Here is a 23,052-nt window from a genome sequence, read left to right as displayed (position 1 = left end):
CCTTACAGGGTAACGACACTGTAAAACTCTTATATCACCCCAATATTTACCTGATAATTATCAGGGAGATATGGGAGATCTTGCCAGGTACCATGTTCAAAACTACACACCCTGATGGGTGGTAGAGGAGAATAATCTATAGTTACCAGATAATTACATGGTAATATCATTGAAACAAACCACGCTTCCTTTTACAGTACAGTTCCACCTTCCTTACAGGGTAATTCACAAGGTTTTACCTGATAATGTAAATTGTAACTACTGGGTAATTAGAAAGTAATTACTTTGTAAATAGTTGGAAGTTATACCCTCACTGTCACTTACAACACAGGTTGGCTGGTAATACATCATCTATAATTCCTGGATAAATACCTGGTAGTTTTCAGTATATTTCTAGTAAATACTAGATAACTAGTTGGTATATACCAGGTAAATATCAGTTAACTACCATGTAAAAAAGTGGTAGTTATCAGGTAACTACCACGTAAATAAGTGGTATTTACCAGGTAAATATTAGGTAACTACCACGTAAATAAGTGGTAGTTAGCAGGTAAGCGTGTGATCATTTTCAGTTAATACCTGGTAATTACCAGGTAAATATCTATGTTATTATCACCCTAAAAAAGTCACATATAGACACATTCAGTGGGTTTATAGTCTACAATATGCAATTGCAGGATATCTACCAAGTAATTAATGGGCACATACCAGGTAACTTGTTGGTATTTACCAGATAAATAAAAGGTAAATATTTTTAACTACTGGGTTTAAAATCTACAATATACAATTACTGCGTATCTACCAGGTAATTATTGTGTAAATGCCTGGTAGTAGTCAGGAAAATATCTTGTAAACACTGGGTAAATACCTGGTAATAACCTGGTATGTACTTGGTAATTACCTGGTAATTGTATTTAATTAAATGGTTATTACCTAGTAAATAATCGTATTACCAGGTATTTACCTGGTAATTACTTGGTTATTAGGGGACTGTAAAAGGAAGCGTTACCCAAATTCCTTGTGTATATGAAAATTTACTTGGCCAATAAACATGATTGTGATTCTGATTCTGATGTATACAGAATGTATGACGTGTAAAGGTGTCTGTTTGTATGTGTGTCTGTGTGTGTGTGTGTGTGTGTGTGTGTGTCTGTGTGTCTGTGTGTGTGTGTGTGTGTGTGTGTTTGCGTGTGTGTGTGTGTGTGTGTGTGTGTGTCTGTGTGTCTGTGTGTGTGTGTGTGTGTGTGTGTGTGTGTGTGTGTGTGTGTGGAAAATACAGCTCCATCCAGCAGAAGAGATCACATTCTCCTGTACCGAGCTGTGTGTCCATGAAAAGTGACCAGTCCATGGATCATCCAATTTTCTTTGCAGAAGGAGGTGTTCCTGCTGTTCAGAGGTGAGTCGTAATGAGGACTTTCCATAAGAAATACAATCATCAATACAGTAATTTGAAGTACACTTGAATTATAAAAGTGTACCAAAGGTGTTTGACTTGTCTTTTGAGCTAGACATTTATTTGAGACGGGTAGTTAAATGTATGTTTATCCTCTCTTCAGCCCTGAAAAGTAAACATTAAAATGTATGACCTGATTGATTGAAAGTCTTTAAGGCGAGACATGGCAGGTGAATAGGGTAAAAAATTTAAATACAAGGGATCACCATGAAACTTTACCAGTTGACTACATACATCATTACAAGAAAAAAATGTATTACAAGTTTTAGAATGTTGCATATTTAATTATGCTAATTATGCTGGATCTCATTAAATATGCACGTTTTTGCATATATTTCAGGTACATGAATCTTAAACTGTGATGAAGCCAGGACCAAAATTCTTTTTTTATTTTGTTTATATATCAAATGACAAAAAATACTCAGATGGATTTTAGGATATCTGCTTTTATGACCTGGGAAATCAAAATATACTATCCGTGGCCTTAAAAACCCTATTTTCGCCATGATTTCCAGGTAAAATGACCCATAAATCTGGCCAGGAACAATTTATAAATAAATCCATCTGTAGATGTCTTCATAACAATGCTATGTGTGAAACTGGGAAGTGTGGTGTACCTAGGTTCTACATAGGCTGAGAAATGTGTACCTAAAAATGAAAAAACACTCATTTTGAGAAAACCGCATTTAAAGACAACACGTGGGGCACTGAGCGAATCACGTTAGCAGAAAAGCGCCGTCAGCCAATGAATCCCTTCAGAAAGTCAGGATTGGTTGCTGAAAAGAAAGGAAATGCCCATATTTGGATTACACAGCCTTCTGATCGAGGCTCATAGCGTTGAAGTCATTCCAGGCATGAAGATGTCGTGTAAAAAGACGAAACGCTGAACGTGGTTCAAGGGAGAATTCTTGGTAAAGTTAGGAGAAAATGGATGCCGCGGCTGAACTAAATGCAATGAAACAGACACTTAAATGTGTAATTTTGACGTTTTCTTTATGGTAGTATGAAAGATAACAAGTTAAAGAGGCAAACTAGCCCAAAATCTGAAATTTGACCAGGGCATGAAAAAATCGATATTTCACCTGCCGTGTCTCGCCTTAATGTCCCCAAGGGGTAATTTGATTTACAACACGTAGCCAGCACATATAAAAGGACACATAAAACATTAAGTAATATATAGCTAAGGATGTGGATGTGTATCATGACATGGATAACTTTTTAATATTCTTAATTACTTCACATTCTTGTGGGCCTACCTAAGTATTCTATGTGAAAAAAGGACTCTACTAAATATTTCAGTTTGTAAATATTTTACTGTGATTACTTTATTTTCAGTATATTTGGAACTGGACTGAAAAAAAGGTAAAATGATGGCAAAAAAACAATTAAAAAAAAAATCCAAGTAGGCTAGGCCTACTTAACCTCTTCAGGGTGTTGGTGAGTGATGCCACATGAAAAATGCAAAATGGATTCCCTCCATCCAAACTTATTTAAAACTCATTTCAGATTAGCAACTATGAAAAATACAAAAATTGTAGGCCTAGAAACAAAAAAATGTGTTTAAAAAAAATCTAAGTCCTTGTTGTCATATTCAGGTTGCTGGTGAGCCATGCCACATGCACAATGGTGGATTCCCTCCACCCACACAAAATATTTAAAACAAATTCTAAACTGGGCTGAAGTAGTGGTCCTCTTCAGGGTGCAGGCGAGCCATGCCAGATGTGGAATGGGCTGCTGGTCTCCCTTTGGCAAGCCAGGTCTTAACATATGGCAAAGGATTCCACTGGTTGGTTGGGGGGCCGATTGTGCTGATGAACATAAGGTTTGCAGCATTTTTGGTTGTCAGTTTGCTCCTGTAGTCAGTAATAATATTGTTCATCGCGCTGAACCCCCTCTCACAGTCTGCATTACTTGCTGAGAGGGTGTCTACTGCTATGCACAACTTTTTCATGTTGCTTGGAATGCTTCTCTTGCCTTATATTCAACAAATCCAAGGTGTGTTGTTGTCTCATTTACATGTAGAGTATGGCACAAAGCCCTCACCTCATCCTCTCCATGTCTGGGATTGGCATGATCCCATTTTTCTGGGTCAAGGACTGCCATTTGGTTCATCAGTGTGGTGTACCTTTCTTTTCTTTGAGCTGCAACACTGGCCTGTGCTCTGTTGGCAGTGGTTGTGAAGAGCCTCTCATTCAAACTGTCTGCTACTGCTTGGATGAACTGTGATGAATCAATGATGGGGGACTTGCCGACTTTCAAATCTTCTTCCTTGAATTTCATGTCTATCTCTGCCTGACATGCCTCAACTGTATGTTGTCAAGGATATCTGGTTAGACTTTCAATCCTCTTGATGTATGTCATCATGATGTCATGTGCCTTTGGGAGAGTGATCTTCCTGTTCTGAAGAATTTCAGAGAGGTTCTTCAGTTCTTTCAGAACATCAGCCATCAGTGCAAGATTTTTAAGAAAGTTGATGGAGCACAACTTAGAAAGCAGCCCTTGGAATTTGGCCCTCTCTCTGCCATCTCTTGTACTGTCTTCCGATGCATCTCGGAAGTGCTGTGCCAGTGCTGCATAAGAATGCCAGACTGCATTAACAGCTCGCCATGAGGAGGCCACCCATCGCACATTGAAAACTCTTCCAATTCCTTCTCAATGTGATTTAAAGATTGTGGGCGCACTCACTCAGCTGCCGCATGCTTTTTGGGGACTGACTGTATAATGTATACAGGGCATCATGGAACGCCTGGAAGTCCTTTGTCCCTCCAGTGGCATCCAACGCCTGATCCACCGCCAGCTCCAGCCTATGATTCAGGCAGTGCCACAGAATTATGTTTGGAAAATCACCTTGGAGCAGCTTCCCAACGCCTGACTTCACTCCTAGCATCACATTGGCCCCATCACTGCAAAATCCAATCAGCATCTCCTGCAGGAGCTCCATTGTAAATCCATTGTTGAGGAGACAGTGCATTATCTTGCCTTTGATGTGAGCAGCAGACAAATTGTCCAGCTCAATCAAATCTAAGGGAAAAGCAATGGGCTCCATCTCTCCGTCAACGCTGGCCTTTAAAAACACAATTAGTGTCAACTTGTGCCCCACACTGGTTGACTCATCAGCCAACACAGTAATTTTACTTTTATTTTCAATTATCCTCCTCACAATTTGCTGTTTCATCTGAGTTGACACATGGTCAACTATGTCAACACAGACTGTCTTGCTGTGCAGAATGCGACCTAAATTGACTGAATTTGATTCTTGGAGATCAATTCATTTCTCAAAATCTGTAAAAGGCTTGTCATGTTTTGCAACAAAATAAGCGGTCCTGAACACTTTGGCAGTGGCCTCAAACGCAGACTCCTGGCTGGTGGCATTCATATTTAAAAGGGTCTCTTTCTGTGCAGTTTTAAGAATCTTAACAGCTTCAGATTCTCTGTGCTCATGAATTTTTTGGCGGAGAGATGACAGCTGCATGGTCCTTGAATGGCCACATGGGGCACATTACCCTCTGCCCAATTGTTTGCGATATTAACTCCTCGAGATCCGCTGACACCAAGGCACTTAACATCACGGCATGAGATGCAGCCAAGCGTGCCATTTTGGGCATACAACCATTCGTTCAAATTGCTCCTTTGACCAAACAGGACGGTACTTGCAGCAGGCCCATCATCACTTGTTGATGGTCCTGCACCTGCGAAGTCACTCTCATTCACATTTGCGTTCTCACTCACTGCCTCCACGCAAGGGACTGCATGCACCGACCCATCTGTTTTTCTGACTTTTCCCTGATTTTCATTCTCATTAACTCGGTCCTTTCTTTTAAATAGATCGGTTATTCTTTTCTGCATTCTTTTATCCTTTTGTACCACGATGCTTTTCTTCACAGCTCTCACTTCCTGAATCAGCTTCTGAAAACATTTCATATTGGCTGTCTAGTTGATATACTGTAAATATTTTAGCACTTGATAATGTAAATATTACAGGGAGTGAGAGGGCTCATATGAATACTTTTAGGGTGTCAGGAAAATGTGTGCTTACTTCGAAAAGCATGCTCATATTTAAATCACAAGCTTACGCTCCTGTAGCTCACTAAGGCGGACATACGCTCTATGCTCAGCTGTGCCCCCGTTACAAACAGCGTGAACAGCCTATTTGAAGAAGTGTAATTCATTATTTGTCCGAGTGGAACGAAGACATGTCTCAGTTTGCCACAGTATGCCAAAAATGCAGTTTTAGAAAAGTTGATTAAACATTTCCCTGACACAATTTTAAAGACGAGAGTCGAGACGACTTAATTCACTAGAACTAACTGCGGAGCAAGCGCGGGCAGCAGATAGAAATGGAACGCAAGCTCCAGAGATCCTATCATTATTTTAAGCAAGCCAAGCTGTTATCTTCATCGGAGCTGGTAAAAAATTACATGTAGTGGGTAGATAAGTTTTCTTCTTGAACAGCGAAAGTTGCTAAAAAAAATAAATAAATAAAATTACAACATCAATCCTATATTTATCTTAACGGTGGCCGCACCCCCCTGAAATTTCTTAACGGTGCGCCGCACCCCCTGGCACCGGCTTACTTTCACCCCTGGGTATACCTCCTCCCTGATGGTAAGAGGCAAAACTGAGAGCGTAGTGGGCGAGTAATGTTAGCCAAAATGGCCTTTGCCCTCTGTGTGGCTCTGGCCTCATACACATGCCCAATGCTGTTGAGGTCAGTGCCAATTATTTTCTGACATATCTTGACAGTAGGCCCATATACATGTGTCAATGTGATCCGATCAGTTTATAGTATCGTATTCGCGTGTAGGTGTGAACATTTTTAAGGGAATCGTCTCTTGTCGTTACTTGTCTACATGTGCAAAATGTGATCTGGTTACCTTGCCTCGGGCATGCGCAAAGACGACGGAGATGTGCTCCCACCTGGTTTGTTTACTAACAACATCAGCGTGGATCCGCATCGTGCACAGGCAGTGTAGTGGCTTAAAGTTCCCTTCTTTCTATCAGCATTTAGTTCTTAATATTTTATTTGAATAACCACTCTCAGACGGAAAGAAAACGAGTCTACACGTGGATGTGTTTCAACAACGGTAGAAAACTGTGTTTGCTCCGTCTTTTACTGAACTCATAATTATATGACAGTGGTATTCTACAGTTGAGACATGGGTACAGTTGATACACCCAAAATAACTTGCATGCGCAGCAATCCTGAGACGTGATTTTTAGTTTTCACATGAATACTAACGTCTTCTTTGATCCCAGGAAATTTGAGCACATAACCCATCTCCCTTACGGAGATATTGGTGAAATCACCTACTTCATTGCAAACGTCTAGTTTTGCAAACGTGTCTAGTTTTTGTGCAGTAGTGAATAGTCTCAGTCTACTACACCATACATAGCATATCATGTTTGTAGAAAATGATTAAGGTGCAACAAATGCCAATAAGCATATTTAAATTAAATGATTCACATTGCAAGTAAAATGGTACGCCTGGAGCACATACAGGGAGGTGTAACAATCTGCCTATTATAATCTAAGACAAACGTTACCAAAAACCGCACAAGAGGTTCTTTAAGAGATGGATGAATTGCCGAAAGCGGAGTCACGCTAAATAACAAAGGGAACACCAAACTTAGATAATTGAGTGCGCATAAGGCCCTGTATTAGTCAACACAAATTATCACAATCACAATTCGACACAAACCCCATACATTTCCCCAGCCCTTAGTCCACAAAATAAACTCAAAAAGTCTAGCTCAACAGAGCAACGTCCATGCGCAACTCAGGCGCAGATCCGAGGAAGGCCTGTGCCTCGTAATTCCCACGGTGTGGTACAACGTGAGCCAAAAAAAACAAATAATCCAGCACACCGTCAAAAAAGGCAACAAGATGAGCAATTATACCCGCCGGGTATATCCAACCCAAAAAAGGAACGAAAAAGTTCGGTCTCACCGGATCACAGGTAAAAGAATCCCACCAGATGAACGCTTCTTCTTCCTGACTCCCGCAAATGCCGTTCAGTGCTGTGTATTGATCTCCACACTCAGACGCGATCATATATTTTTCTGCCGTCTGGAATGTTTTTACATTTCAATGGCCGCAACATTCAAATGCTGGCGCCACTCTCACGCACACACTTCCTACTCAAAACTTCGGAAGAAGGGGCCCGCCCCTAGTCAGACGCGCAACTCATATACCCAGTCAGGTGCGCAACGATAGGTGCAATACAAACAGAAATAAAAGGAGCATTTTAAACGGACAGACCCCCCCACCTTATCATACAGGTATTTGACAGACACCAAAGGCAATTAAGTACATACATACAGTACTTTACATATACATCATATGTAATTTTAAAACCTTTGGGATCTTTTATATTTTTCTTATAGTAAGATGATTCATTAATGTGACGGTGTCACAGAGGGACAACAGTGACGCATAGTTTGGATGTAGCGACAAACATTTATGTACTGTAACAAACAGTGTGTCTGTATTTACTAGCCAGCAGCAGACGTAAAGGAAAGGGAATTAACCCCGAAATTAAAAACATGTAATCTACTTCGGCAGCGGAGCATTTTACTCCCCCGCAATCTCTCTACAAACTTCCATATAGACGCGGGATCAGCAGACGAAAACCTACTTTCCTTTTGGGAGAAACAAGGCCAGTCGTTCCCACGACTACAGCACCTTGCAAAACGAATTCTATGCGTTCCAGCAGCAAGTGCTGCGAGTGAGCACTCCTTCAGTGCAGCAGGGCGCGTTATAGAAGCCAGGCGCTCTTGCCTGAATCCTGACACTGTAGATGCAATTTTTTCCCTGCATAGTGCTAAGACAAATTCTAAATAGAACGAAGGTTAGGCACATCAGCAGAGGTATATTTTGGTTACATTAGGATGGCTACGTTTATAGCTTGCGTTTTGGGCGCACCACAATGCCAAGAAGTTTGTCGCGACTTTAATGGCATATTTCATTGTGGGGGTGATTGATAGCTTAAGGCTTACAAGACACGGTGTTTTCCGATGTTTCACTGAGTCCTCTCTGTCTCTGGGCCTCATTTATAAAACGTACTTACGCACAGAATTGATCTTAGACTGTGCGTGCGATCAAATCCACGTCTAAGGACAGATTTATAAAAACCGTCTTAGACGTAGAAAAGGACGTATCTCTACGTCTGGTTTTAGTTCACTTAAGTACATTTCCTTGTGGCAATACTGGAGTACTGCAGGAATTCAGAACTCAGCGCCGACACGCAGTTTCATCATCCTCATCGTCAGCACCATCGTCGCCATTAGGGCTAATGTTTCGCTCAATAAAATCAATTAAACTATTAGAACAATTCACACATGAATGAGATTCACGTCTAATAGGTATTCCGTTTTAATTTCACAAATGTAAAACATTTCGCTCAATCTAGTATAGCCTATAGAAAGACTAATAGTGGCTAAGTTTTCAGTAGGAGATATGGCTGCATTGGCGTTGTTAGGATATTGCCAACTGCGCAATAAGGAGAGAAAGGGTTTTTTCGACACAGGATGATGTATGGCTGATAAGAAGGTAGCCTACAGCTTCAGCTTGCCGAGAGCGTTGTGCCCAAATAGCCTCTCGTCTACAGAGGCGCACCAGATGCAACCAGGCCATACACGTTCAGGTTTTGTCTGTTCTTGGATTCCTGGATACAGGAACGTTCCGATGAGAAATTGGAATTCATTTAGCAGAATTTTGCCCGATGTTCTTCGCAGTTTTATCCCTTTATACGCCCGTAATTTATTAGATTTCCATACAGTGCCCAGGAACAGCAAAATGTGGAAGAGGATTTCCTGCGTAAAACAGGGTTCATTCAGTATTCATCCAGATTGCGCACACTCAAACAGCCTAGGAAGACCACTTTAATACAGCACATGCCCGTGCGCGGTTGGTAGTGGAGCACAGCAAAGGCATGCCTAAGGGAAGGCGGCGATGGCCGGCGAGACTCCGATGCTGGAGCAGCAGGTGCTGCTGCCGCAGATGCACCTTCTTGTGCTGCTCGTGCGACAGTTGCGGCCGCTGGTGCTTCGGAGACGTGCCTTCTACATGTCACATACTTTGCTTTTGCCATTACGCCACCAGACAGGCTTTCTAACGATGTTTTGGCCCGCATCTGCTCTTCCATCAGCAGAACGTCGATGTCAGCCTCACTTTAATTCTTCTGTTTACATGTTTCTTTCTTGCTTGCCACTGTCACAGAGAGTTTGTGCATTGAGGATGCGCTCTGTTTGTGCATTAATAATATGCTGATTAGATTAAATAGGGGCGTTTTGAGGGCGGAGATTCAGTTGCGCACAATTTCACTACCATTTGTGATTTATAACCGAAGGATTGGCGTACACGTGTTTTTTGTGTGTACGTCTGTTTACTGTGGATCTCACTTACGCTCATTTCAGGAAATGTCTTAGACAAAATGTAGGATGGTTTCTACGCAACGTTTTATAAATGAGGCCCTCTATCACACACACACACACACACACACACACACACACACACACACACTAACGGAAGCAAAAAAGGTTTAAATTAAGTGACGATCCCTCAAATGTCGCGTCTCATTGCAGCGCTGCAAACCTGCAAGCTATGAGTCAGCTGTCAGTATTGGAAGAAGCCTTAACGTCTCGTAGATGAAACTGCCTGGGTTATTTTTTTTCGTTAGGCTATTAGTTATATTTTAAAACAGCCAGTCATTGCAGCCTACCACTCGTGGAATAAGGAATTTCAAAGAGATGATGGAGTGATTTGACTCAGAAGTGACATTGGGCATTGGCAGCGCGAGATGTTCAGAAAAAGTTAAACTTCTAGCTCAGTAACATCAACAGCTAAGAAAGAAGATAAGAAAAATAGTCGGAAAAGTTTGATTTGCAAGGGAAGCAGGCAAGTGTTGGGGTTGTTTATAGTATATAGTAGTATATAGCCTACAATATGGTGACATTTCGGAATTAATAGGCTCGAGTCGGCGTTTTCTTAATATGCTTTCTTTCATTTTGCAAAAAACATTAGGCTATATTACCATATTAAAATGGTGTACCAAATTGCGTTTTATTACAATGATAAAAAATTGTAGGCTTGTAACCTATTGGATCAGTCTCCTTTCAAGAACAGGCAAGAACTTTCTAGCCTCTAACTTTCTAGCCTCCTGTCACCACCTCCCCAATGGCACATCGGCCTTATTTGACACGCCCTTTTCTGAGCTGAACGATCGGTGTAAACCACCTCTCTCGAAAGGCTCAGACATCGGCGGAAAAATGACCGGATCACATCTAGGCGTGTGCTACATGAGGCAATTGTAACCGCATCTCGAGTTTCTATCGGATCACACGCGATGTGATCGGATCACATTGACATATGTATAAGGGGCTAGACTTACCCAGCCTATTTTTGTTGGTCACACTCAGATTGCCAAACCAACAGATCATAGCAAAGGTTAAAATTGACTCAATAAAAGATAGATACAAAGTTTTTAGAAGTGAGCTGTTAACATTAAACACTTTCAACTTTCTTAAAAAGAACAGTCTCTGATTGGCCTTATTACATAGTCGGTGTTGGTATCAAAGTTCAGTTTATCATCCAGAATGGTGCCCAAGTACTTATGTTGGCCTACCACCTCCAACGCTGTAAAGGAGACGGACAAAATTAATGAATTGACAATATTAACCTTCACATTGTCACAAGCAGTTGAGCGGAGCCCCCTTAAGGGTGAAATGCTAGAACTAGAATAGTGTCATCCTGATGGATTTATGTAAGTCTGTAGCTGCAAGCAAAATGAAACTGAATCCAACTTCACTTTAAACTCAGCTGATAAACACCAATAGGTATGACAATTATGTCCGACCAATTTTATCAGACTTTGCTAAAGGTCTCAAGTGGTGTTCTTTGAGATGTTCTTTGAAATCTCTACATCCCAACAGTAAAACTTAACAGTTTGGAATTTTGTTTACACACATTTTTCATAACTCTCCCAGACTACATGCAATTAACAAATACAACCACACTTTCTGATGAGAGTTAACTAATTAATCTTTTTAGTGAAAAAAGAACCTAAAAGAACTATCATTATGCCTGGAGAAAATAAGACCTATCAATAATCAGAATATGTTTGTGTGTTGGTGTGTGTGCGTGTTTGTGTTTGTGTGTGTTTGTGTAAAATATAGCCTCATCCTGCAGAAGAGATCACACTCTCCCGTACCGAGCTGTGTGTCCATGAAGAGTGACCAGTCCATGGATCGTCTTCTTCAATTTGCAGAAGGAGGTGTGCCTGCTGGTCAGAGGTGAGTAGTATTGAGGACTTTCAACAGGAAATACAATCATCCATACAGTGATTTGAAGTACATCTGAAGTATAAAAGTGTACCAAAGGTGTTTGACTAGTTTTTTTTCTTCTAGATATTTATATGAGATGGGCAGTTTTAAATATTTCTTTAATATCTTGTATCCATCTAGCTATTAAAGGAGCCGGACAACATTCATTCTTTGACAATGTGAACCTTCAGTGTCACAAGGAGCTAACTCCCCCTAAGGGTGAAATCCTAGAACTGATCTTGAGAACCATTTCAGTTTATTTTGTAGGTTTTTCAAAATGTAGTATTGATCATTGCAGTACCACCATATTGTCAGAAGGCGGCAGTATGAGGTAGACCCGAGGCTGACTTGTCATCTCTGTCTTTGCTGTTCAAATCAAAATGGCTTCATAAATAAATGAATAGAGTTAAAGAAAGAAATGTTTGAATGTGGAAATATTTGAAATCATATTAATATTTTCCATTGGATTGTTGTTAATCAGTTATAATCCTTGAACTTGCATAACATGTTATGGCAAAGTTTAGCAGACAAAACAGGATTTGGTTCATTTTCACCTTTGTGTTTTTGTTTTACACATACTTCAGATACATTTTTGTTGGTGTGTGTGTGTGTGTGGGGGGGGGGGGGTAGAGCTCATTTACTCCCCATTATTATACGGCTCTTCAGAACGTTCAAAAAAGTACAGTTGATTTGAATGGGCCATCCCTACGTCATACCTAACATTAATTCGGGTAAACAAAATGTTTCCAACTTATTGAATTGAATTGTGAAATGATAACGTCTACCAAATTAACTCAAAGAGAGGAGAAACAGCAGAAGAGAAGAAGAAGAAAGAGAAAGAAAGGCCAAATACTCTAAATTGGTCAAACAAATTCTTGGTTTTGTACCTGAAGATCAATTGCTATGCATTTGCCAGCAGCCAATCCCCTAAAATAACATTCTCCCACTCAGAGGTTACAGTGGGACTAGTCTAATAACACAGCTGTGGCAGGTACTTCAAAATGAAACCATGATCAGACTACTGACCACATCAGAAGGATCAAATCACGGCCAAACATGAATATGTTACATTCATAAACATTTGCACATAAATTGGAAAGCACCACCATCCTGAGGTGTGTGTGTGTGTATGTGTGTAGGTGTGTGTGCATGTTTCTGTACAGAGGAATAACAAGTCATTAAAGTGACATATTAATAATCTGGAGCGACAAGCACAAATCCAGCAGCCCTCCTGTGTCAGCAGGTGAAATGTAGTGAGAGAGAAAGAGAACGATTGCAGAGGAAATAAGATTCAACTTTATTGTCATTGCACAGAGTACAAGTACTGGGACAACGAAATGCAGTTTAGCATCTAACCAGTAAGTGCAAAATAGCAATAAAAGTGCAGAGTATGTGCAAATGTAGGGTGGACTAAGTGAATAAATATGATATTTACAGTAAGAGTTAGAATATGAGACAGAATTGTAATATAAACAGAATTGAATAGCAGCAATTGAGGTAAGAGTGAGGTATGATAAGTATATAAAGTGCAGGTGAAAGTAAACTGGTGGTAACAAGTGTAATCAAATGAATGAGGTAGAAAAGTACAATCAATACAGGTAATGCAGTAAAGTGGATACAGTATTAAAAATACATTATGGTGCAAATGTTCAGTGGCTGGAGGAGGGTGTGTGGCAGTCAAGCCAGGTTTAGGGGGGGAGGAAAGTGAGGTATAGTGCAAATGTTCAGTGGCTGGAGGAGGGTGTGTGGCAGTCAAGCCAGGTTTAGGGGGGGAGGAAAGGGAGGTATAGTGCAAATGTTCAGTGGCTGGAGGAGGGTGTGTGGCAGTCAAGCCCGGGTGGGGGGGGAGGGGTGAAGTGAAGTATAGTGCAAATGTTCAATGGCTAGAGAAGGGTGTGTGGCAGTCAAGCCAGGGTAGGGGGGGGGGGGGGGGTATAGTGAGTATAGTGCAAATGTTCAGTTGCTGGAGGGGGGGGGGGGGGGGAGAACAGTCACAGGGGGAGGTGTGGGAAGGGGTGGGGGGGCTAACCTCCGTGAAGCACAGTTCAGCAGGGTGATAGCCGCAGGGATGAAGCTGTTCTTGAACCTGCTGGTACGGGAACGGAAGACCCTGTAGCGCCTCCCAGAGGGGAGGAGGGCAAACAGTCTGTGGCTGGGGTGTGAGCTGTCCTTGATGATGCTGCGTGCCCTCCGCATACATCTCTTGCTCTGGACAGCCTCAATGGTGGGGAGAGTGGAACCAGTGATGCGTTGGGCAGTTTTCACCACCCTCTGCAGTCTTTTGCGGTCGGCAACAAAGCAGCTGCTGTACCATGTTAAGATGCAGTTTGTGAGAATGCTCTCAATGGTACAGCGGTAGAAATTCTCCAGAATCTGAGGAGACAGGTGGACCTTCTTTAGTCTCCTCAGAAAAAAGAGACGCTGGTGTGCCTTCTTTACTATGGATGAGGTGTTAAGGGTCCAAGAAAGGTCATCGGAGATGTGGACACCCAGGAACTTGAAGCTGGCAACACGCTCAACCTCCATCCCGTTGATATGGATGGGGGTGTGTGTGCCAACTTTCTTCCTGAAGTCCACAATATGAAGCAAGTTCATTCATCAGCAATCACATGAGAGAAGAGCATTAGGGGGACACAGTGCTGAGGGTAGTTTATATAAAACTTTTCAGACAGAGTGACAGTTATATAGATTACAATAGGAGGAAACTCTTCAGACAGAGTGACAGTTATAAAGACTACATTAGGGGGAAACTCTTCAGACAGAGTGATAGTTATATAGACTACATTAGGAGGAAACTCTTCAGACAGAGTGGTAGTTACTGTATATAGACTACATTCCTGCTTGACTGAAAGTGCTGTGCAGACACTAAAGTTAAACTGGTATTACAGTAAACAAGTTATTTAATATTTGTTCTTGTTTTCACACACAGAGACCAACCTGATCCAGTAAATGTGGAAATGCAGCAGATCCACAAATCCCATCTTCAGAAGAGGTTTCAGTGTCTGACTGAGGGAATCACAAAGCAGGGAAACCCCACACCCCTCAGTAAGATCTACACAGAGCTCTACATCACAGAGGGGGGAAGAGGAGAGGTCAATGATGAACATGAGGTCAGACAGATAGAGAGAGCATCCTGGAGAGAAGCAGCACAAGGCAGAACAATCAACTGCAGTGACATCTTTAAACCATTATCTGGACAAGACAAACACATCAGAATAGTGCTGACTAAGGGAGTGGCTGGCATTGGAAAAACAGTCTCTGTTCAGAAGTTCATTCTGGACTGGGCTGAAAGCAAAGCCAATCAGGATGTCCACTTCATATTTCCTCTTCCTTTCCGAGAGCTGAACCTGATGAAGGAGAAGAAACTCAGTCTGGTGGATTTCTTTAAGCACTTTTTCTCAGGAAATCAAGCAATCTTTACCAGTTCAACATACAGAGTCATGTTCATCTTTGATGGTCTGGATGAGTGTCGACTTCCTCTAGATTTCAACTCCAACCCAAGGTGTTGTGATGTGACAGAGCCAGCCTCAGTGGATGTGCTGCTGACAAACCTCATCAAGGGGAATCTGCTTCCCTCTGCTCTCCTCTGGATCACCACTCGACCAGCAGCAGCCAATCAGATCCCACATAGGTGTGTGGACCAGGTGACAGAAATAAGGGGATTCAATGACCCACAGAAAGAGGAGTACTTCAGGAAAAGAATAAGTGATGAGAACCTGGCCAGCAGAACCATCACACACCTGAAGTCATCCAGGAGCCTCTACATCATGTGCCACATTCCAGTCTTCTCCTGGATTACCGCCACCGTTGTGGAGAGAACATCAGAAGAAACAGAGAAAGTAGAAATGCCAAGGACTATGACTCAAATGTACACACACTTCCTGATCATTCAGACAACCATAAAAAATGAAAAGTACACAGTGAGAAAAGAGAGAGACGAAGAGATGATTTTCAAACTGGGGAAACTGGCTTTTCAACAGCTAGAGAAGGACAATCTGATCTTCTATGAGGAAGACCTGAGCGAGTGTGGCATTGATGTCACAGAAGCATCACTGTACTCAGGAGTGTGTACTCAGATCTTCAGAGAGGAGTCTGGGCTTTACCAGGGGAAGGTGTTCAGCTTTGTGCATCTGAGCATTCAGGAGTTTCTTGCAGCTTTATATGTGTTCATCTGTTTCAGCAACAGAGAGAGATACATGCCTGACCAACAGCAAACCTCTCAGCTCTCTGCCCTGTTCAGAGCTGCAACACTTCATGACCTACACAAGACTGCTGTGGATCTGGCCTTACAGAGTAAGAACGGACACCTGGACCTTTTCCTCCGCTTCCTCCTGGGCCTCTCACTGGAGTCCAATCAGAATATCTTAAGACACCTGCTGCCAAAAACAAGAAGCCAATCACAGAGCTCAGAGCAAACGGTCCAGTGTGTCAAACAGATGATCAGAGATCAGATTACTTCAGACAAAAGAATCAACCTGTTCTACTGTCTGAATGAGCTGAATCACCATGCTGTAGTGGAGGTAATTGTCAGGAGTTCAGGAACTCTGTATGTGGCCATGCTCTTACCAGGACAGTGGAAGACTGAGATATTTGAGTGTAAGACTTCAGAAGAGCAGCTGAATGAGTTTGACCTGCAGAAGTATATAAAGACACCAGAGGAAGACCTGACTGAACTCCTCAGTCTAGATGATGTTCTGCAGAAGTTGGTTCCAGTGGTCTCATCTTCCATATCTGCTACGTAAGTTAAATACTGTGTGTGTGTGTGTGTGTGTGTGTGTGTGTGTGTGTGTGTGTGTGTGTGTGTGTGTGTGGGGGGGGGGTGTTGAGTGAGCTTGCATGTGTGTGAGAGATTTCTCTGCCAGTTTTTCAGTAGATGGCAAATCATCAATATGGTAACTAAACTACGTCTCTAAACCAAATTTGTACTCACCTGAGTACAGCAAACACTCCTGATCAGTCTCCTGACCAACAGTAGAATATGGAGTGGGTGTGAGTGAGAGAGAAAAGTTAGATGGAGTTCCCTGGTTGTCAGTACACTCAAAAAAGTGAACTCTGTGAGTTGCTGAATCAAATACATGTACTTATATTCAATTTAATTAACATGTCTGTGTTTGGTTTTAAAATCTAGTCCACTTTAGTAAGTCTAACTTAACATGAAAACTTGTTAAAGCAAAAGCAGCCAGCTAAATTAATTCAGCATAACACTGTTCAATGAATGGCACAAATTCCTCTTAAATGTAGTCCACTTAATAGATAGTAAGCCTAACTTAAAATGAACAATTACCTCTAAAATGTAGTCCACTTTAGTTAGTCTTACTTAAAATGAACAATCACCTCAAATCTAGCCCACTTTAGTAAGTCTAACTTCAGTCTTACTTTAAATGCATAATCACCTCTAAATCTAGTCCACTTAAGTAAGTTTAATTTAAAATTAAAACTTGTTAAAGCAAAAGAAGCCAGCTAAGTTTATTCAACATAACACTGTTGAGTGAATGGCACGATCGCCTATAAAATCTAGTCCACTTTAGTAAGTCTAACTTAAAATGAAAACTTGTTAAAGCAAAAGAAGCCAGCTAAGTTAATTCAACACTGTTAAGTAAATGGCACAATCACCTCTATGGGCCATTCTACCGAATTCGTGTAATATGCAGTCCCTCAACAATAAAAACTATTTACAAAACAATTAGGTATTTAGGCATAGATATTTAATTAGAAAATGTTATGGTCTATATAAACCCAATGCATTACATGAGATAGTGATAAGCTAAATATATACAAAATCATCATTTATAGGGTACTTTCTATTGGGAAGTAGCTGTCCCCAACCCTGACATCTAAATTTCAATGCCTTTAAATAACACTTTTCAATTTTTTTAGATTTTTTTCAATGATTTAATTTCAAAGATCTTTATGATTGGGTTGAAACAGAACTTGGAATATTTAGATTTATTGTGGGTTTAATTTTTAAATCAATTTTCTATACTCAAAAAATCATGTCCCTAGTTTTCATGTCACTACCGAAACACAAGAGTTTTAGTCCATTGGCTGAGCCTGTGTTTTAGCCACGACTCTGCATTTTTGACCATGCAGTGACACTGCATCTCTGACCCTCATGGTTGAATGGTAAGTAGCTAAATCCCATAGTTTTTATATAAATGTGTTCCAAAGTCTGAAAATCGACGTGTAACCTTAAGAATTGTCACTACCGAAACGCATGTTTTCTTCAATTAAGTAAACCTTTTGGGGTTTCATGGAAAATCTTATGTTTGTATGTGTGTTCACCTCTTCAAAGATGTGTTTGCATGCCGTGTGCTTGTTAGAATTCTTTATTTACGCTTAAAGTTAGCTAGAATTGTCACTACCGAAACAGTCACTACCGAAACATATGGTAGTGACCTGATGATTTCAGTAGTGACAAAATGAAAGGGTAAGTAGTTCAATCCCATAATTTTTAAATAAATGTGTTGTGTGGACTAAAGGGCGGCCCAGAGCACCTTTTGGAAGATTTTGGGAGAGAAATGAACATCCATCCAACAGTGCAGTCACTACTGAAACACTGGATGTCACTACCGAAACAGTGCAGCACTACCGAAACACAGGATGTTTTGTAAAAAATTAAGTATATTGAGTAATCAACTAAAATGTTATGATACTGATTGGATTAATGTATGTTCAATTTCATCAATGAACAACTCTGGAATCAATATGATCAGTATTTTGCATTTTACAAAGAAATATTGCACTTAGATTTTGATGAATTGTATAAATTGAATTTGAAAATTTGGTAAAAAAATAATTTTTATGGATTTCATTGTGAAAACCTTCAAGAAATATTTGTAAAAATACTCTTCAGAGAAGGGAAGGAAACACAATCTGAACAGGTCAATAATAATACTTTTTTACTATAGTAAATGTGATGTTTCGGTAGTGACAATTTTTGGAAGAGGAAAAGCATTCCAACACATTCTGAAAATACAATATAAAAATTGACTGTTCTTTTACTAGATAAGTGTACTTTAGATATGGTACAATATACATACGGACAAAGTTTTGGGAATAAAACATAAACAAAATCCAAATATTTCCGACCTGACTTTGCACCAATTCGGTAGAATGGCCCCTATACAAGAATGTCCTAGAAGGGTTTCTGTAGGTCTTACATTGCACATGCTCAGAAGCTGTCTCCACTTTGAGTGTGATGCTGTGTTCATATGTGATGGAGCTCACGGTCTTACCGAGCTGGTATATTTTATTCTGTGATGTTGAAATATTAGTGCATGGTTTAAGAGTGATATTGCTGGTCCTACTGTATTTGTCTTGTGAAAATCAAGCATATATGAGCACATCCTAGCTAGCTCAGGACCTTGCACTGCCGCCTCACAGCAAGAAAGTCACAGGTTCGATTCCCACATTCCGCACTGTTGGGCAGCTCCTCCCCAGACCTTCAGTGCCCAGGTGGGCCACGTATCTCCCGGGCTTTTCTGTGTGGAGTTTGCATGTTCTCCCAGTGTCCACAAGGACCCCAACAGCACACTCTCCTATCAATCCCTGATCAAGATGGTTGGTTCACTTCACTTAAAAGCTGCCCACTGCTCCTGGGGTCTTGGAGGAAGGACAGTCCGGGATGGGAAAATGCAGAAGTCAAACACCCACCCCAACCCAACCTGTTAGGAGATCTGAACCGCCCCGCCCACATTTCTCCTAAACTGAGAGTAGAGCAAACACTACTGCAGTTCACACCTCACATCAGTCTTATACTGATTGAAGGTAAAATACTAAACTTTATCATACATTTTCTGTAAATATCTTAAATTCCAGGCGTGGTTGTATACCAAATATATAGCATTTTATATTTCAAAGTCCAATTCCAGTTTCTTTGAGTTATGGTGTGAATGCTAAAACGTACCCAGATCCTGGGATGGCTGGCATGTGCTTTTTGATCCAAACTGGCTTAATCACGACGTTTTTGCAATGTTAATGAACACTGTTATGCTCCACCCTTGGCCTTATAGGGCAGCAACACACCACCACTAACCCCTGAACCCTGTAGGACACTGGACCTGTCTGTTGTTCAGGTGTATCATGTATTTCTCCCAGGCTGAATGAATGTACCCTGACAGAGAAGAGCTGTTCCTATTTGACCTCTGCCCTGACCCCACACTGTGTGTGTGTGTGTGTGTGTGTGTGTTATGGTGTGTGAATGTGAACAGTCCAAAATGTGTCCATATGAGATGGTTTAGTCCATGTCGGTGTGTGTGTGTGTGTGTCCATGTGTGAATGGTGCCATCAGTCCCTACACCTCAGTCTCTTCTTCAGAGGACATGCAGGTGACACAGCAGATGTTCCTGTGGAAATCTGTACTGTATTGATTTTGAAGCTGATCAGGTGAACACATATTTTTTCAGAAGTGGAAAGATCCCAGGTTGGGTTTACTGTGTTCAGCATACAGTGCCTTGCATAAGTATTCACCCCCTTTGATGTTTTACCCTTTTATTGCTTTTATAAATCAGTCATGGTCAGGGGCGGACTGGGACAAAAAATCGGCCCGGGCATTTTGAACCAGACCGGCCCACTAAATTCGATAACACACCTTTTCAGTCTTTTTGGTCTCTCGAATGTCTACACCAACCAGGCTTTTAGCTAGCAGGGCGTCTGCCCTATAGTCTACTAAAAAATAAGAAGAAATGGGACGCCCTACTTTTAAGCAGGATGGCCTAAAGACGCCCTATTTTTCTCCCGTTTTACCGGTTAACTTCGCTGAATGTGATCAAAATTCACCGTTTCAGTCGCTTCAGTGCTTAGCGAAGTCTACAATACAATATACATCATACACTTTAAAGCTTTGTTTAGAATACGGAGGTCTAAGATCGGTCGATATTTTCCGTCCTTTTTTGGAAACCAGAAAATAGCGACTGAAGAACCCCCTGTTCTCATCTCCGAGAGGTAGCCTACAGACCGTATTGCTCCCTTTCCTAGAAGGGAGTCTATTTCCTCCTGTAGGAAACGCGCTTGATGAGGTGGCACTAGCGTATAACGGGCGGAGCGTATAACGGGCTATCATAATTCGGTATCTGGACAAATTGGCATATTTTCGGAATACCAGGGTTTGGGAATACTGGGCTTTCGGAACATTGACATGGCACCGCGCACCAATAGGCTAACGGGCTAGCCCACCACTCAAACACACAACATAGAGTGTATAGGCTAACGGCTGGCTGTTTCAGAGTAGAGTAGGCTGAGGGCTAGCAACAGCTACAGACTTGTCTTGTATTTACAATGCAAACGAACTTGGTCATAGAACATAGGTCCTAAGTCAAACATATTTTAGAGACGTTTTAATTCATGATCAGTAAGCCTACCGTAGGTCGTTGTATCGTATCTCCCTGGCTGTCGCCACCAGCACTGTCATCCACGGGAGCTGATGATGCCCTGCCGTGGCAAACATTTCCGATATTTTGGCACATTTGGCAGCGTTGGCTTGAAGAGCAAGCCTCTTCTTATCTCGCAGTTTCTCCACACCCCCTCTTCGCTTTTTCTCCATTTTGGACTGGAGTATTCTAACGAAAGTAGTAAAGTAAAGTACAGATATCCCAAAAAACTACTTAAGTACAGTAACGAAGTATTTCTACTTCGTTACTATACAACACTGCTGAATACTGACCAGTGAATGGACCTTCCAGACACAGGTGTCGTTATACTACAATCACTTGAGACGCATTCACTGCACACTGATCCCCATTTCACTAGTTGTGAGACTTCTAGCACCAATTGGCTAGCCTGGATACCAGCCCGAACTCCCCCCACAAAAAAATTTGGACTGGAAATTCAGTCTGGGTCTTCGACCGTTGGGGAGAAATTTTTCCTGGTAGAAAACAGTACAGCCAATCAAAGTGCCAGGGCGGGCTTTATACGATGATCGACAGATGATGAACAGTAACGTAATCAACCACGTCACCAAAGAGCGCTCAGTTCAAATTCGTGTTCAACAAACATGGCTGCCGCTGGAGAGCTAATATGTGTAGATTCTGCCATTGAGTCGGTTTTAGACAGTGTTGTATAGTAACGAAGTAGAAATACTTCGTTACTGTACTTAAGTAGTTTTTTTGGATATCTGTACTTTACTTTACTACTTATATTTCTGATGACTTTTACTTTTACTTCGCTACATTTTGCAAAGAAAACTGATACTTTTACTCCGATACATTTCCCCTGAAACCTTCGTTACTCGTAACAAAATCGAATCATCTTTAGAAAAAATTATAATCATGAGACCAAAGTCGGGGACTGTGGTACAACAGACTCCAAGCAGGTTTGGCGAATCAGCTGTCCCAGCGCACGTTAATGCGATTTTTCCGTTCACAAAAGCCCCCTTAGTTACCGTTGCTGGGTCAGCTAAAACTCAGAGGACTGTACCCAAAAGCATGGCTACGACGAGGACAAGCCGCGCTATATCTCTGTCAGTGATTCTTTTTGGAGTAATATACCCGCGATATCCTCCAGATCAAAGCAAAATGGACTGCAATATGCAGTGGAAGAACATATCAAAAACATTAAGATCAACAACGAAGGGGACACAACAATAATCAAAGCAATAGCATACAGGTGTCAATCAGGGAATAGCTCGGCGTGCAATTTCAGACGGTAACATTAACATTTTGACGTCAACATTTAGATTTTAACATTAACACATTTGTTGAAGAGAGTGTAAATAATACCAGTTGACATTAACCATAACTGTTTGTGGATGTTATCTTAACTAGATAGTTAGTTACCACCTAGAAAAAGTGTAGATCGCTATCTAGATAATATAAGCAGCTTCATTTGCAGACATACAGTAGCCTATGTATTTGTCTTTGTCGATGTATTGAGTAGGGAGTGGGGTTCAAATCAGCCCATGTTTGTAAGTTTGCTCGTTTAAGTCTGAATAAACTTCATTATTCTCAAAATTCTGACCCTTTGCTTTTTTATTAACAGCATTTACTTTTTTTTTTTACTTTTTACTTTTACTTTCAATACTTAAGTACATTTAATACCAGAAAAAATACTTTTGATACTTAAGTACAGTAAAGATCAGATACTTTAATACTTTTACTTAAGTAATATTCTAAAAGGTGACTTTTTACTTTTACTTGAGTCATTTTCCAGTAAAGTATCTGTACTTTTACTCAAGTATGGCTTTTGAGTACTTTATACAACACTGGTTTTAGAAGACCTCGACAGCCCCTTAGCTTAAGAGTAACAAAGAAACGCAATCAAGGCATTTGTAGATCGTAAAGATG

At 41.1% G+C, this 23,052-nt stretch overlaps 1 protein-coding gene across 1 annotated transcript in view; it reads left to right on the top strand.

Moving 5' to 3' along the window:
• Nucleotides 1–23,052, top strand: part of LOC308372445 (protein NLRC3-like) — a gene marked incomplete at both ends in the record, with an annotated part of 49,318 nt that overhangs the window by 6,000 nt on the left and 20,266 nt on the right. The window contains one exon of the mRNA XM_080847599.1: nucleotides 14,703–16,511. Coding sequence (XP_080703725.1) covers nucleotides 14,703–16,511 — 1,809 coding nt within the window. The remainder of the gene's footprint in view (nucleotides 1–14,702; nucleotides 16,512–23,052) is intronic.

This window comes from Sprattus sprattus, assembly GCF_963457725.1.
Source record: "Sprattus sprattus genome assembly, chromosome: 11".
Classification (NCBI taxonomy): Eukaryota; Metazoa; Chordata; class Actinopteri; order Clupeiformes; family Clupeidae; genus Sprattus; species Sprattus sprattus.
The sequence above is the reverse complement of the archived record's forward strand: the minus strand, read 5'-3'. Positions and strand labels throughout refer to the sequence as shown.